Raw genomic sequence first — 15,928 nt, forward strand, 5'->3', positions numbered from 1 at the left:
TCGGAAATATTTCATTGAAAAAAAATATAGAAAAGATTCTGCCATCAAATCTTCCCAATCACACTTAAGAACATCACGCAAACAAATATACTTCAACATTATTTTAATACAAAATAAAAATAAAAAGGCAAACAGCATTACATAGAAAACATAGAAAACATCAAGTGCATAATGTATTTAACGTTTTTTCAAAATAATACAAACTTTTCTTCATATGGATTTAAACATCTCACTATCTCTTTTTGCACATGTTACCACTTGCAATGTTTTAAAATTCAAGTCTTTGGTCTCTGTCTTGGCACCCTTTACACAACAGGTGCTCATTGACTATCTGGTGATGAGACATCCCCTGTCTGCAGTGTTGGCTTAGGGGAAGGTCTCCCTGACAGTGATCACACTGTTCTCTTTCTTAGCCATCCACCGCCTGCTCGACTTCTCTTGGTAGCTATGCAGGAAACTGCTGGATACACTGAAGAACTGCTCAGTGAACTGCCTTGTTGCGCACACGGCTGTTAAGACAAGATCAGATTATTGTATTGTCAGTGGGGGGAAGTGCTCCTCCCATGCAGAGACAAAGACTTAGTCAGTGTTTTGAAAGACGCCTGTTTTGGCTTCTTCTAAATTCGGCAGGTGATTAGATTAGAAGGCACTTGGAAGCGCAGTCTTCTCCCTTTGAAAAACCACGATTCAACATGTAAAGCTGCTGCCTCTGAAACTGTTGAAGTTTGTCAATTATTAGTGTACAAGTGTAACGTAAAATCAAAAGACATGGAATACCATTAAGTCACTGACATGGATGTTGAAGATGCTAGATGCTTTCTTATCAGCACAGGAATATAGCATGATGGCTTGTTTAACAAAATCATCTTTTGGCACAGATTCATGATCGGAATCACAGATTTGTCTGTTTAATTTTTTTCAGAATTGTTTGAGATAACTGGACAGGCAGACATCGTTGATAACATCTTCAAACTTGGACAGTGGAATGGTGGAAGCAGCAAGTGGGAGATTGTGGCAGCCTTATTTTGACTTTGGTCTCTTTCTGTTGCTGCTTACAGAGTCTGCAACTTCCACGGGCTGGAGGAAGAAAGAGAGAACTGTGTGTCAACACACCACATTTGGAAATACAGAAGATGAATAGTGATTTTTATTCAGGTCATTACTGACCGCTTGACTGGAGTAGAAACTATGATTGATCCAAACATTTCAAAGGTAATTTTAAAATCGTTTTTAAACGCACAATATGTAATTCTCTGCCACTAGGGGTCTCTCATCCAAACAATACAAAACACGGAGTTTGGTGGCGTCATGAAGTAGCGTGGGATCATAGGAGCTTCCTATAGCTTAAGACAAGTTTAAGAATTAGATTTAAGACTTTTTTTAATGCCACTCGTAATTTAAGACCAACATTACAATAACCAAAATTGAAGAAAACAATCTATTAATTAGAGTTTGGGACAATTTTGCCCAAATGTGTATTGTAAATAAAACATGAGTTTCTTGGTCCAGTTAAAAGTTAAATGATCTACTTCATATGTTGAAGGAAATTGAACAGTAGAGTGGAACACATGGAAAATACCGGTGTTATATTATGAGTGTTGTTGGTTCCGCTATCCTGATCTGCATGACGTTAATGTGAGAGGCATTCGGTTAAATTATTATTATTTTTAAACATTACCAATTATTTTGAGATTTTAAATTGCAATGTCAGAAAATGATAATTTAACAGATTTTTTAATATTTATTTAAGGCATTTTAATAACAATTACATGCCTTCAACTCAATTTAAGACTTTTTTTTAAAACGGTGTTGTCTTCACCACCATTGCAGTCATTACAGTCAGCTTCTCCCGGTTAGGTTTCTTTTATTGTTCAGGAGGTTTTTACCAGGAGCCAGAACAAACGGACACAGTAATCGAAACAACTAGAAACACTGAATAAAGCAGTTTTACAATGTGGCTTAAAACTGGATAAAAAGTAAATTCCTGAGAACCACAACGCTGACGCATGTGCAAAGGAGATACGACGTCATTACAGGCGACCAAGGTTACCTTGATTAAAATGACAGATTTCTCTAGGTTGAAAATTGTTGGAAACATTTGGATAATGTAATTACACAACTCAACAACATAAAATACATAGGTCAAGTTGTTTTTAGACATTTTAAAAGTGGAATATATATATATATATATATATAATATATATATATATATATATATATATATACACATATTATATATATTATAATATATATATATATAATATATCATATAGATAACCTATATATTATCCATATATATTATATCTACATATACATAGATTATATACCCATATCCAATATACTATTATATATATAAATATATAAGATCTCTATATATAATATACATATCTAATATATATATCGTACATCTCTTCTCTCTCTCTCTCTTATCTCTCTCTCGCTTCTCCTCTCTCTACTCCCTCTCTCTCTCTCGCTCACTCCCTCTCTCTCATCTTGCTCCTCCTTCTTGCTCTCTACTACTCTCTCGCTCTCTACCTCTCCTCTATCTATTCCTATCCATCTCTCTATCTATAGAGATACTCCATCTCTCTTACTCTTATCTCTCTCTCTCTCTCTTACCCTCTATCCTTCTCTCTATCATCTCTCTCTCTCTCTATCTCTCTCTCTCTATCTCTCTCTCTCTCTTCTATCTCCCTCTCTCTAGATTCCCACTTTCCCCCCCCTGTCCTCCCCCCCCCTTGACCTAATATATATATATATATATATATCTATACATATATATTAAATATATATATCTTATATATAGATATCTATCCTATCTCATTCTACACATATATCTATTATACACTACAACCTCTATATATATATATACATACTAACATATATTCTATATATATATCCATCTACCATATAATATATATCTACTAGATCTATCAATATAACATATACCTTATCCATATATATATATACACATCTCTATATATCCTATATATATATACATATACCACATATATATATATAACACCATAATATGTATAGATCTCATAAATATACATATACATATATCTATATTATCTAATCATATATATATATATATATATATATATACCATACCATCTCATTATATATATATATATATAATATACCACATATATATATATTCTATCTAGTCTATAATATATATATATATATTAGATATCTATCATATACCCTCCATATCCCATATAATAGCTCCTCCCTCCTCTCTCTCTACTCCTCTCTCCCCCTCCCCTCATCTCTCTCTCTCTTCCTCTCTCTCTCGCCTCTCCTCTCTCTCTCCCCCTATCTCCCGCTTCCTCTCTCTCGCTCCATCTCTCTGCTCCATCTCCTCTCTCTCTCTCATCCTTCTACTCTCTCTCTCTCTTCTCTCTAGCTCTCCCCACGCTCGCTCATCTCCTATCTCCTCTCTCTCTCCTCCTCCCTCTCTCTCTCTTCCCTCTTCTCTCTCTCTGTATCTGCACTCCCCTCTCCCTCTATCTCTCTTCTATACCTCTCTTCTCTATTCTCCCTATCTCCACTCTCTATCTATATATATCATCTCTCATACCTCTATGTGTCTATATCTCTATATACCTCTACATATCTAACTACTACTCTATCTATATAATATATCTACCTGTCCTATATCCCCATCTCTACTATCTATCTATATATCACTACCAGTAATAATACATACCATAATCAATAAATCTATCTATTATACCTATATACATATTATAATAACAATATATCTTCCATATCCATATATATAATATCTCTGTATTATATATATACTCATATTGTTCTCTCTGCTGTCACCTCCTCTCTCTCTCCTGTCCTCTGTCCTCTCTCGTGTCTCTCATCGCTCGCTCTTCCTCGTCCTCTGTCCGCTCTCTCTGTTGTCCCCCTCTCATGTTTCTCTCATCCTCTCCTTCTCTTCTCTCTCCTTCTCCCTCTCTCTCTCTCTCTCTCTCCTCCTCTCCTCTCCCTCTCTCTCTCCTCTCCTCCTCCTCCCCTCTTCCATCTCTCCTGTCCTCTCCTCTCTCTCTCCTCTATCTCTCTCCTCCTTTTCTCTCTCCTCTATCTCTCTCTCTCTCTCCTTCTCTCTCTCTCTCTCTCCCTCTCGGTCTCTTCTCTCCTCCCTTCCTCTACTCTATGTCTCTCCTCTCTCCGCGCTCTCTAGTCCTGTCCGCTCTCTTCTTCTCCCCTCTCCTTCCTCTCTCTCTCAGTACTGTCTCATCTCTCTCTATCTCTCTACTCCTCTCTACTTCTCCTGTCTGTCTCTCTGATCTGTTCTCTCACCTATCTCTTGTTCTGTCTCTCTCTCTCCTGTCCTGTCTCTCTCGCTCTCTCTCTGTTATGTCCCTCTCTCTCTCTTCTCCCTGTCGGTCCTCTCTTCCCTCCCTTCTCCCTGTCTGGTCCTCTCTCATCTCTCTCGCACCTCCTCTGTCCTGCTCTCCTCGCCGTTTCTCTCTATCTCTCTCTCTTCTACTCCCTCTTCTCTCTCGCATCTCTTCTGTTCTCATATATGTGGTAATGGATCCATACATACGTCCTTAATTCTATCTCGCTATCCTCTCTCTGTGTACCACTCTCATATGTTGTCTGTATACCCACTCCATTCCTCTTCTTCTCTCTCTCCTCCCTCCCTCTCTCCGCTCCCTCTCCATCCCCCGCTTCTCTCCTCTCTTCGCTCCTCCCTCCTCTCTCTCTCTCCCTTCTCCCCTCTCTCCACCTCCATCATCTCTCTCTCTCTCTACCTCCCATCTCTCTCTAATCTCTCCTCTCTCTCTCCTCCATCTCTCGTCTCTCTTCTATCATCCTCTCTCCCTCCCTCTCTCTCCCCTCTCTATCCTCCCTCCGCCACTCTCTGCTCTCCATTCTCTCCCTCTCTCTCTCCCTCTCCTCTCTCTCTCTCTCTCTCTCTCTCTCTCTCTCTCCCTCTCTCCTCTCCTCCCCTCCCTATCTCTCTATTTACCTCCTCTCTCTCCTCTTCTCTCTCTCTTATCTATGTCGTTCCCTCATCTCTCTCTCTATCTCTCGTCTCTAGTCTATCTCTATCTCTCCCTATCTCTCTATATCCATACCTCTATCTCTCTCTCTATATATATATATATATATATATATATATATATAAAACATACATATATATATATATATACATATACATATATACATATACATATATAATATACATATATATTATATATATATATATATATATATACACCAATGAAAACATAGTTAGAATATTCTATTCCATTTCTGCTTATAGAGCCCTCTAAATACTACACACTGCTCCTTTAAGTTAATTAAATCATAAATGTTAAATGTATTTTGTAAAAGATTGTTGTGTTATGATTACCTGCTCCCTCTTTCTGGTAACTCTAAAGAAGTCCTCCATGCGAGTCTGCTTGCTACATCCTGCTGCCCTCTCCTTTTCCCTCTCCTCCCGCTTGCTTTCTCGTGTCTGACGGAACTTCTCCATTCGACGACGGACCCTGTCCTCCCTAGAAACATATGGACACGTATATAGTCATAACTGTCTTTGAAAGAGATGGAGAAGCATGTGAAATGAAAGCGACGTACTTAACGTATTTGACGTGGCAGAGGAGCCTAACCAAGGCTTCTTCATCTGGCTCAGTCCAGGTGAGTTCAGGAGCCACTGTTTGTGATGCATCCAAGAATATCTTTCGTGCTTCTTTGTACTTCCAGAAATGTGGCACAGGATGGGTCTGAAGGGCAGCAGATATGAGTGTCTTATCAGATCTTACACCTTTTTGTAAAGCAACATACAGAATGAAAAACAAAGACTACTAGTTGTCCAGCTAGTACCTGTCTGTTGATATGCAAAACCACATTCTCAATAGTACGGTGCTTCTGGATCAGAGTCAGAGCTCTCTTAGGACCCAAACCCGCTATCTTGTCACAGTAGTCACAGCCCAACAGAATACACATGTCGACAAACTGGTGGAGGAAAAATACAGAAGCAGAAAAGTTAGAGGACTTATTGTTTTATTTCAGCGGTACAAATGATGACATTCTATACTTTCAAAGACGTCTTTAAAGTTTCAGTCTCACCTCCTCGTGGCTAATTTGAAGATTCTCTAACAGCTTAGGTAAAGAATATTCAACGACTTCACTGTGAAGAAGAAGAAGAAGAAGAAGAAGAAGAAGAAGAAGAAGAAGAAGAAGAAGAAGAAGAAGAAGAAGAAGAAGATTAGATCAGTTCAGAAGTCAGTCCCACCTTCAGTTAAAGTGATGGATTTGGCATCGATGGGGGCATGACGACCATCATCTACAGCAGCTAATACACTGACTCTGGATAAGTACCTCGTACAACCCCACTTCAAGACATCCAAACGATCCCTTTAAGCCGCAGCTCAACATGACAAACATGTGGAACTACCCACAACAGAAGAAAACACGATGACAGGATGATGTCTGACAACAGGATTCACAGACAGCAGCTTAAGACACTTTATGTCAAAAGCTACAATGAATCCATAGCTGTTCTCTAAAGTCTTAAACGTCAGAGGTTCTGAAGAGAACTTAAATGCACCAGAACCAGAAAACTTTAGAAGAAGAGCGTAACTTTAGCAAAAATATATCTGAGCATACAAAGCATGTAAGGCAAATGCATTTAACGGCGTAAATATCTACGGAATACTTTGGAAACTTGCCAGCATGAATGTGTATTATACTAAGGAATGGGTTGAACAGAAAACACTAGTACAATCCTTTAAGCTACACATGATTTGCACAGTTCTCACCTGTCCCTCTTGGCGTTCAGCTGGCGAATGAGAATATTGGCTCCAAACGGCAGTGTGTCCATGTCCTCTGATGCTACAGCGTCCACAGCCCCCTCCCTCACCAGCCGGGCACACAGCGCCTCAGCATCCCCTGGAGCCTGGAGCACAAGACAGAGTGAAAGAGAGGGAGAGAAATATTTAAATGCATTAAGTGAGGGAAGAAAGGAAGCGACAAAGAGAGAAGTATGAACAAATATGTTTAGCAGGTCATACCTGGATGACAGGTACACCCAGAAGCTTCAGGAGCTGGAGACAGTCTCTGGTCTGGGATGATGCTGCATGGAGCACAAGAGTAAAGGTTCACTTGAGGTGTATATTTCTCCAGAATGTAATGAATTCTATAACTAAGAACTTCAAAACCAGGGGCCGGCTGCACAGAACACTAGTGAGTTAAGATTTCTACTCCGTAAGGTTTCCTTAAAGTGTTCACTTAAGTATTTATGGATTTCTCCTTATCTTGAATTTATACTTAAGGAATCCCTGAAAGTTAGTAAAACCATTGCACTAAAGACCTAAGAAACCAAAATAAGGAAAAACTTCCATCTACGTTGGAACATGGCCGAGTTTATGGTGATTAAATGCAGAAAATAAACGCATCCTGAGAAGTGTGTTCTGCAACTGAGAGAACCAAAAGGATACGCTTAACGATGAGCAATTGATTTTACACAACAGATCTAACCTTCAATGTATGATTAGTTCGAGACAAATTTGGTTTTCTTGTCTTCTGCCATTTCTTTTTGCTATCTAAAGGTTTTTCACTTTGTGAGACGATAACAGGTATCACAAGCGCAAGTGCAAGCAAACAAAGGGTCTCCATGGAAACTGTAAAGTTTTACACCTGTAAAATCTTTCAATGCAGTAAATGCCTTAAGTTTTCTGTGTGTGTGTGTGTGTGTGTGTGTGTGTGTGTCTCACTCAGTGCAGATGTACCTGTGTGTGTGTGTGTGGTTCTCACTTTGTGCAGATGTACGTGTGTGTGTGTGTGTGTGTATGTATGTGTGTGTGTGTGTGTGTGTGTGTGGCTCTCACTCTGTGCAGATGTACCTGTGTGCGTGTGTGTGTGTCTCTCTCACTCTGTGCAGATGTACGTGTGTGTGTGTGTGTGTGTGTGGCTCTCACTCTGTGCAGATGTATGTGTGTGTGTGTGTGTGTGTGTGGCTCTCACTCTGTGCAGATGTACGTGTGTGTGTGTGTGTGTGTGTGTGGCTCTCACTCTGTGCAGATGTACCTGTGTGCGTGTGTGTGTGTGTGTGTGTGTGTGTGGCTCTCACTCTGTGCAGATGTACCTGTGTGTGTGTGCGTGTGTGTGTGTGGTTCTCCCTCTGTGCAGATGTACCTGTGCCTGTGCAGTTGGTGGAGCTCCAACCAGCTGTTTCAGCTCGCTTCTCAAGCTGCAGGAAAGACAGGAGTTTCGATTAGCCCTGTGAGAGTCATCTGTATCACACAACAGCTGTTAGCTGGTCCATTGTATTCACTTCCTTGTTTTAAATATTTTCTTCAATCAACACATGTAAGGAGGATATGTTTAGTATCAAGTTGTGTGAAAAGAAACAAAGGTGTCCCTTACAACAGCTTTCTTTTCCTCGGGAGGCTTCCCGTCAAACACAAAGACTGGCTTTATGTCATGTTCCAGGAAGGTTAGCGTGCGGAAGAAGAGACCCGTCAGAGGGCTACAGACAGGAAATAAAGGACATTTCACACAAAAAATGTTTTAAAAACCTGCACATTGTTAAACATATTATTTGTAACTTTTGCTGAGAGTGTCGGAGAGGTGTTGAGTCAACGCTATGGCTGTAGTTTGTGGTGTTGTGTTGGATTGCAAATTTTCATAAGATGTTTCTAATATTTTTCCTCAAATGCAAATGAGATGATAAAGATACTAGAAACCACGACAAATTGCAACCTAAAAAAAGTACAAATTAAGTCAACAAACACCTAAAGTGCAGTATATTTAGAGTAAGCAATGTTATTGCAGAGCTACTATATTGGAGAGCCTTGCTTCTCACAGGTATTTCTAATGTTCTGGACACTCGATAAACTGGGATGTAAATGGAGAATCAATATATACAATTTGCTTGTCAGATAAAGTAGACTGTTCCTCCATTTCAGCATTAAGGAGCTCACCTTAGTGCAGGCGTCACTGCACGGAACTGGTTCATAACAATGGAGGTATCCAGTGCGATTACTTTCCCTGTGGGATGTAACACAGCACCAGCATCAGCAGCACATTACACTACAATGTACATTTAGTTAGAACGGGTTTGTCTTGTTATCATGCCCTTTTACCAAGAGGTCAGACTTCACTGCTGTATTTAGTAAAGTACAGGACTTATTCCATGATATACTGTTACTTCTGTCTAACACATTTATTTCACTATATTTCCGATGAAAGTATTCATATTCATTCAAATAACAATACAAACAATGTCATTGTACTTACTTTATATGGCAGTGGTTTATGGTTGTCAGATTACTTAAGTATTCAAAAGATCTTGTATCATTAACTAAAATATATAAAGTACCTAAGTATTGTCAGGAAAATTAGTAAAAGTATTCATTATGCAGAATGGCTCTTATCAGTGTTATACATTTACATACACAGATATGACTTGATCTGATGCAGTCATATACATTAGCAGTCATTTCATATCGCGACGGACATGTTGTGATGTAATGTTACTTTTAAGAGGTGTTGTGTGGCAGACTGCTATGTAGCTAAGCTAACTAGTCAGGTCAGGCTAATGTTAGCTTTGTTATCAATCGCCGTTTGATACGACAAAGATTGACCGTGCTAGTAAACAAAGAGATGGGGATCAGGTCATTACCCGTGTAGTCGCTGATGTCCTTATGAGAAACAGCACCGGGAGCACTCATCCGGATCAGATCGGACAGTTTGGTGATGCCCATTGTGTAGAGAGCACCACTGCTGCGGTTTGATCAACACTCCCGTAGACGACGAGACAAACTGTGAGGGTTGAGTTTGATCCAAATTAATTCCCGTTTGTTGAGGATCGTTGGTCGTACTAATAGACGACGGAGTTTTACTTAAACTACAGCGATGTCCGGTTAAAATCCCTGGAACATCTTCCCCGTGTTGCACACAGCAGGGCACTAGGGGTCAGCATTGCTAAGAAACAAACAAACATGGCTCTGGAGGAAATTAACATCCATCATTTATTGCAGCAAAAATATTAACAAACAATGAATGTATGCATATATTACAAAGGAAGTGAAATATTTAACTGAAGTAATATGCTTAACAGGAACACAACATGTTGTTGGTGCCTCTACATTGCATGGGATAAATAAACCTCCATGAAATACATACTCATTTCTTTATTGAAACTTATTTTATATACACAGCCATCTATTACACACGATCATACAGACAGTAGTTCTAAGATTTACATCACACTGTATGATGAATGAAACCACATACTCCATGCTTTTAGTCTTGTAGGTAACTTGGTGGAAAAATAAGAGTGGTCAAATTCTCAAAAAACAACAACCTGAAACTGCATGGAGAAACATCACTGCACAGATAATACCCTTAGTACCCTTAGTACCCTGGCCTTAGTATTTGTGTTGAAACAAAAAAAACATCCAGGACGAACTACAACATTTACAACAATAGCTTGTTTGAGTAATGTACACAAATGTTTTGGGTTCAGTATTCTAAGGACCTCCAGGGAAAATGTTATGGCATCTCTAGATTTAGTCATCTTACTTTGACACTTTGAGAATTTTTTGACAAAACGGATGAACCTTAATTTCAAACAGACCGGTCAGGTCTGAGGCTTAGTCCTGTAACTAGTTCCCAAAACATCTGTCGCTTAAGTAAATCCTTGTTTCCCCCTCGTTCTTCTCCTGAAGCTAAAAAAAGTACAGTTTACACATTTAGTTTACTCTCTCAAAGATGAATGATGCTAGGCATCCTTGTAACATCTGTTGTGGCTGTGCAAAATATATATCAAGCTTAAAAAGGTGCAATCAGTAGTATTTGCACAAAATAACTATAATGCATCAGTGAGGCTTTGTCATTTTGCCAGGCACTCCTTGCTTTGGTCCACATGTATGTATGTATGTATGTATGTATGTATGTATGTATGTATGTATGTATGTATGTATGTATGTATGTATGTATGTATGTGTATATATATATATATCTATATATATATAGATATAGATATAGATAGAGATAGAGATAGAGATAGTACAGATGTATATTATCTGTACCACACTTGGTTTCCCCTACGCACAAGTGCAAGGCTGTAACGAATGTCTGTCACCATATTTAATGATGCAGTCAGGCACCCTAAAAAAGGGAAACTTGTATAAATGTAATTTATGCTGCTTGACCGCCCTGATAATCCTGATGGGCGCCTCCCTTTGTGTCGCTGGAGTTATTAGAAATATTTGGATCACACGATTGGGAAACAATCCTTCACAGCCACCACCGGAATCCAATTTCTACAAATTAGGGAAACTCCTAACAATTATTTTCCAGATTAGTCGTTTGGTCTATAAAGTATCAGAATAATATTCTCAAAGTCCAAAGTATTGTCTTTAATGTCTGTTTAATGTTTTGATTTAGAATTTGAATGTCAACATTAATGAATGAAGCTTCAAACTATTGGGTACAGCTGACACCAGGGAACATCAGTGCAGTGTTTGAGGCGGAGAAAGCCTCAGACTCAAACCTCAACACTGATTCAGAGTTGACATTATATTAGTCGGACAGGAACCTGTCGTAGCTAGTTTTAGCCCAGTAAGGTAACTAGTGTTGGTCGTGGTTGCAACATAGCTACCCTCAGCTCACCACATCCAAGCAGTTGCTAACATCCAGCTGTAGTGTCATTGTGCTTTGTCTGGCTTCTTGTTTGCCAGTTTATGCAGTAATTAAATACATACATAAATATTTGCATGTGAGATATGCTAACTTTAGGTTTAGCTCCAGCTCTAGTGGTTTGTAAACTTTTGTTATGTTTTACTGTCTAGGGTCCATGTTTGAAATTTGCAAGTGAAATCCCGAATTAGCTGCAGAAGGATTGTGGTGGAGGACATTTGTTAATGTAGTTGTAGTGTCCTGTGGTAAAGACTCGTACTGTAATTCAATGGTTGCACCTTTAACAAGGAATTGCTTTGGCTTCCAGTGTTTTGGGAGACTGAGTCTTGTCCAATCTTAGCGACGGAACCAGATCCAGGTGTTAATGAGCCAGAATGCCACCGTGGCAGAATACAGGATCACCTCTCGCTTGGAGCGTTCTTTGTTTTCTTCCTCCAGCAGCTGCAGACGCCGGTTCAACTTCACAATCTGAAGGACCACAAGAACATTTATTCTTCACTTCAACAAAAAGGTGAGAACACTACTTGTGCTGCGCCTGGGTACGGTTACACAGAGGATTGCCACTATTTGGTTTTCAATTTCAGTTTAAAGCATACAATACGATGTCAAAAGCAGAACATAAGTGACCACATCAACATCAGACACGAGGAACCTTCCTTTTGATTTTTCATGAGATTGTGTGTTTTGAAATAACAACACATCTAAAGTTACATAAAGCCACAAAACTACAGCACCAACAGGTGAACAATACAATTAGTTTAAAAATGTAATGTAGATGTAATTAGTACTTGGATCTCTTTTAGTTTGTTTACATCCGAGTAGCTAGAAATGCCAGTTGTATCTCATCACTGGCTGCTTTGCAAGCATCCTTTGTGAGCAGCCTGATAGGGGAAACATGTGTCAGCATGCCTTCACTGTACCATATCAGTTGTAAACTGTAAACCTAAAAATAGGAGAAAATGCTCACTCACTTCACAACAGGCAGATTATGTACCAGAGCAGTGGAGAAGCATATGAATCACTTATCAGTCTCACAGGAAGTCATGTAGGCGTGTGAGACATATTACCTGTCGTCTTAGTGAGGAGGCGTCCACTAAGCCCGACTCATCAGGGTTTATATCCAGGGCCAGCTCCAGATGTGTCCTGTGGAGTTCAAAATATCTCAATTTAGAATGATTACAACAGGGACATATTTAAAATGAGTCTGCACAGCTAAAGAGACCATCCTGAATGGGAACACAGTTCCCAACACAAATAAGGTTGCTGCACCAGAATGCTGATGACAAAGACACGCGTCACATTCGTAACCCCGACAACTTCAGGTACCTCCACTAACACAGCGCTTCTGGCTCACAGAGAACTATTATAAAGAGCTATTTGCAACATATCGAGTTATTTTTAGCCTAAATATTCTATATTCAAAAGATAACCGAGTCAAAGCCGACCAGCGCGCACCTGCCCATCCACATGATGTCCGAAATTAGAACGAGCTGTGTGAACCGTCACAAGGTAAGCTCCTGCAGTTACACTTCAAACAAAACCATTCGGCCAAACATATTGAAATATGCCAATTCTGATATGTTCACATTCAAAAGCCTATCAATGTTGTTTAATATCCAACCAGAATACGGGTAAATCCAGCACCCGGACCTGCCCCACAAACCACCACGTGTTTGCATTGTAGCACAATTGTCAGGACTGTGTGTGCGCTCTCAAATAGATCTTAAAATGTCCTCATTAAGTTTCTTAGAAATGTAGCTCCAGGACTAGTAGACTGTTCTGAGAACTGATGAGAGTGACTTCTGAGAGGGACAAAGGAAAGAGAATCACCTGCGGTGGCTGTCGTCCAGCACCTCAATGACCTGGTGGTACGCCCGGCGTGTTGTTGACTGGAGATAAGACATGAACCCCGCAGCTGTAAACAGGTTGATGTTCGCATCCTCAGGGGAACAGAGGGGGGGACACAACCGGACTGGGGGGGCAGAAGGGGAAGGGGTTACACTGGCAGAGAGGTGAATGGGGAGAAATGGTAAAGAAATAAGATATTTTTTAAACAAACCAAGAGTGAAATAAAAACAACAGAACACATTCAGAATGAAAAGGTGAAGCCGTGAGGTAACATATCTCAGCTGTGTGCTTACCTTATATCACCTCTGACAATCTGACTGCTGAGGCGGCCAGGTATGTTCTCACTCGCACTGCGTTCCCTTCGAGATCGAGCGTGAAAGTGAGCCTATGAACGATACAAGGATTTTAAATTGTGTAAGGCTCACATGAAATATTTATAACAATTAATAACAATGTTTTATTTAACATGAGTTTCCCACATTACAAATACAAAACTCTGTACACTGGCTGGAGACACATCTACTCTTTCTCTCTACTTCAGAGATTCTGGATTCCCGGCTCCTCCAGTCCGCATGCCAAAGTGTCTTTAAGCAAGATACTGAACCCCAAACTTCTCCCGAAGGCATTAAATGATGAGCAGTTTCGCACCTTCTATGGCAGCCCTGCCAGAGTGTGTGTGAATGGGTAAATGTTGGCATGTAGTGTAAAAGTGCTTTATAAACACATTTTACAGGGATAAAAAGGATGAAAACGTACTGCCTGGCTGGGATTGCTTTGTGAAGCGGCAGTTTGTTCAGTTTCAAGGGAGTCCAGTGGCTGCTCTGTAAGAGTGAGGATACGCGGTGGGGCCTTCATGTTCAAGAGGTCCATGGCAGGGACCGACTGAATCAGGTCCAAGTCTCGAGGACGAGAAAAGTCACCTGTGGAGGAAGTGAGGAGGAGAGGGACAGTTAATGAAAAATGCAAACAGTGTGTTGACCTTAGAGCACTTTTCAGCTTCTCCTTTCAGTCTTGTCCTCACCTGCTACGATGATCCTCTCTGGCACCTGCATCAGGGTTGTGTGAATAGGCAGGGGCTGCTGAAGTGACAGTGACCCTGTCTGGTTTCCTGAGACCACCTTGAGGGTCTCGGGGATTCGCATGCGCTGGCTGATGCCCTCTGTGTACTCCATCTCATAATGGATGCGGTTCATCTCAGCCACCTCTGCAGAGGGGGAGGTGAATGGCCCACTCATCTGGCCTGTAGACACAATTGGGAGGAAATGGAAAACCTTAAACATAATACTCAACAAATAAAAAGTTAAGACTGGAGTGCAAGTTAGAGTGTAAACATTTAAGCTGCCTGCAATGTCATCCTGGTTTTTTGTGAGAATAGTTGAAAGCAGTATCATTATGACGAATTTAAAATGTCAATTAGTGTTGCTAAATTGTCTGAGTGGCTAAAGGGCATGTCCCGTAGAGGAACTAAATATAAGCCCGACGACAAGGTGGATGGTAGGGGGTGTATCAGCTCAAACTAATACATCATATATTTCACGTTGTGTTGCATGAAATGACATAAGACTGACATGAGGTGTAGCTGTTGTTGTCACGTGGCCTCAATGTCACTGAATGAAAATCCACACAAGACGCCATGTCTAGCATGTAGCTAATATCTAGCTAATGTTACTAGTATGTTTAGCATTAGCTAACGTTATCTTTACCCCAACACGTTCGCTAAGCAGTGCGTTACAACCCTGACTGACCGCAGTAGTAGACTTGCTAAGCAGATTGCTAAACTAGGCTTTATATTATATGGCTACTTACCGGTATGGTTTTAGCACCGGGGGTTAAAATGTCATGTGCAAAAATGCTACTTTCTTTATTATTAGCAGCATCAACCGGAACGGACGACGAGTGAAACCGAGAAACACACCGCTTCAAGCTAGTGTGTACAACCGCCAGTAATAACTAGTGTGTGTGTCCGCTGGGGCGGAGCTTATGAGCTACACTTTTAGTCCAACCGAGCCGCAGCAGCGGGCGGCACCCAGAACAGAAAACGAGCGCACTCAATTATCACACTCAAATGAGTTGCTTCACATACAATGCTTATGCAATTGGCCAGGTTAATACAAACAAAAACAATATCATTGTATTGTTTATAATAATAATTCAATATTCTTCTGGTATTTAGATTTGTTTGCCATTAACACAGAATGTAATTATCGTATTCCAACTCTAATTCAATTTGAATGACTAATGGAAATAGCAACAATTCCTTACTTGCAGAGAGAACACAGTTTTCATAGTTTTTCCTGACCGTTTATAAGAAACAATACAATCCAGCTTAAAATTGAAAATTAAAATTATTACTTTTTTCGTCATGAAAATCAGTTTTACGCAAATGGGACTTAGTTCTATTTCT

General features: G+C 40.1%; 2 protein-coding genes across 2 annotated transcripts; both read right to left on the reverse strand.

The window, feature by feature from the left end:
* Window positions 1-86: 86 nt before the first annotated feature.
* On the reverse strand, window positions 87-9,940 carry LOC115022616 (probable flap endonuclease 1 homolog). The gene is made up of 11 exons (XM_029453663.1): window positions 9,656-9,940; window positions 8,955-9,021; window positions 8,398-8,500; window positions 8,167-8,221; window positions 7,044-7,105; window positions 6,792-6,928; window positions 6,100-6,160; window positions 5,854-5,985; window positions 5,608-5,753; window positions 5,384-5,528; window positions 87-1,077 (listed from the first exon to the last, which is right to left on the reverse strand). The coding sequence occupies exons 1-11, from the start codon at window positions 9,735-9,737 to the stop codon at window positions 1,021-1,023; spliced, it is 1,047 nt and encodes a 348-aa protein (XP_029309523.1). The 5' UTR covers window positions 9,738-9,940; the 3' UTR covers window positions 87-1,020.
* A 46-nt stretch (window positions 9,941-9,986) lies between these two features.
* Window positions 9,987-15,478, reverse strand: LOC115023091 (mitochondrial fission factor homolog A-like). The gene is made up of 7 exons (XM_029454244.1): window positions 15,331-15,478; window positions 14,546-14,764; window positions 14,281-14,444; window positions 13,818-13,909; window positions 13,507-13,677; window positions 12,744-12,819; window positions 9,987-12,144 (listed from the first exon to the last, which is right to left on the reverse strand). The coding sequence occupies exons 2-7, from the start codon at window positions 14,757-14,759 to the stop codon at window positions 12,013-12,015; spliced, it is 849 nt and encodes a 282-aa protein (XP_029310104.1). The 5' UTR covers window positions 14,760-14,764; window positions 15,331-15,478; the 3' UTR covers window positions 9,987-12,012.
* Window positions 15,479-15,928: the final 450 nt, after the last annotated feature.

The sequence above is a fragment of the Cottoperca gobio genome, chromosome 17, assembly GCF_900634415.1.
Source record: "Cottoperca gobio chromosome 17, fCotGob3.1, whole genome shotgun sequence".
NCBI lineage: Eukaryota > Metazoa > Chordata > Actinopteri > Perciformes > Bovichtidae > Cottoperca > Cottoperca gobio.

Bases quoted from the DNA above. Each gene is read 5' to 3' on its own strand.
- LOC115022616 (XM_029453663.1), bottom strand. From the start codon at position 9,737: ATGGGCATCACCAAACTGTCCGATCTGATCCGGATGAGTGCTCCCGGT. The intron at 5,986-6,099 runs GTGAGACTGAAA...TTCCTCCACCAG, and splicing joins TTCAAATTAGCCACGAGGAG to TTTGTCGACATGTGTATTCT. The intron at 5,529-5,607 runs GTACGTCGCTTT...ATATGTTTCTAG, and splicing joins TGCCACGTCAAATACGTTAA to GGAGGACAGGGTCCGTCGTC.
- LOC115023091 (XM_029454244.1), bottom strand. From the start codon at position 14,759: ATGAGTGGGCCATTCACCTCCCCCTCTGCAGAGGTGGCTGAGATGAAC. The intron at 13,910-14,280 runs GTACGTTTTCAT...TATCGTTCATAG, and splicing joins AAAGCAATCCCAGCCAGGCA to GCTCACTTTCACGCTCGATC. The intron at 12,820-13,506 runs GTGATTCTCTTT...TGAACTCCACAG, and splicing joins CTGGACGACAGCCACCGCAG to GACACATCTGGAGCTGGCCC.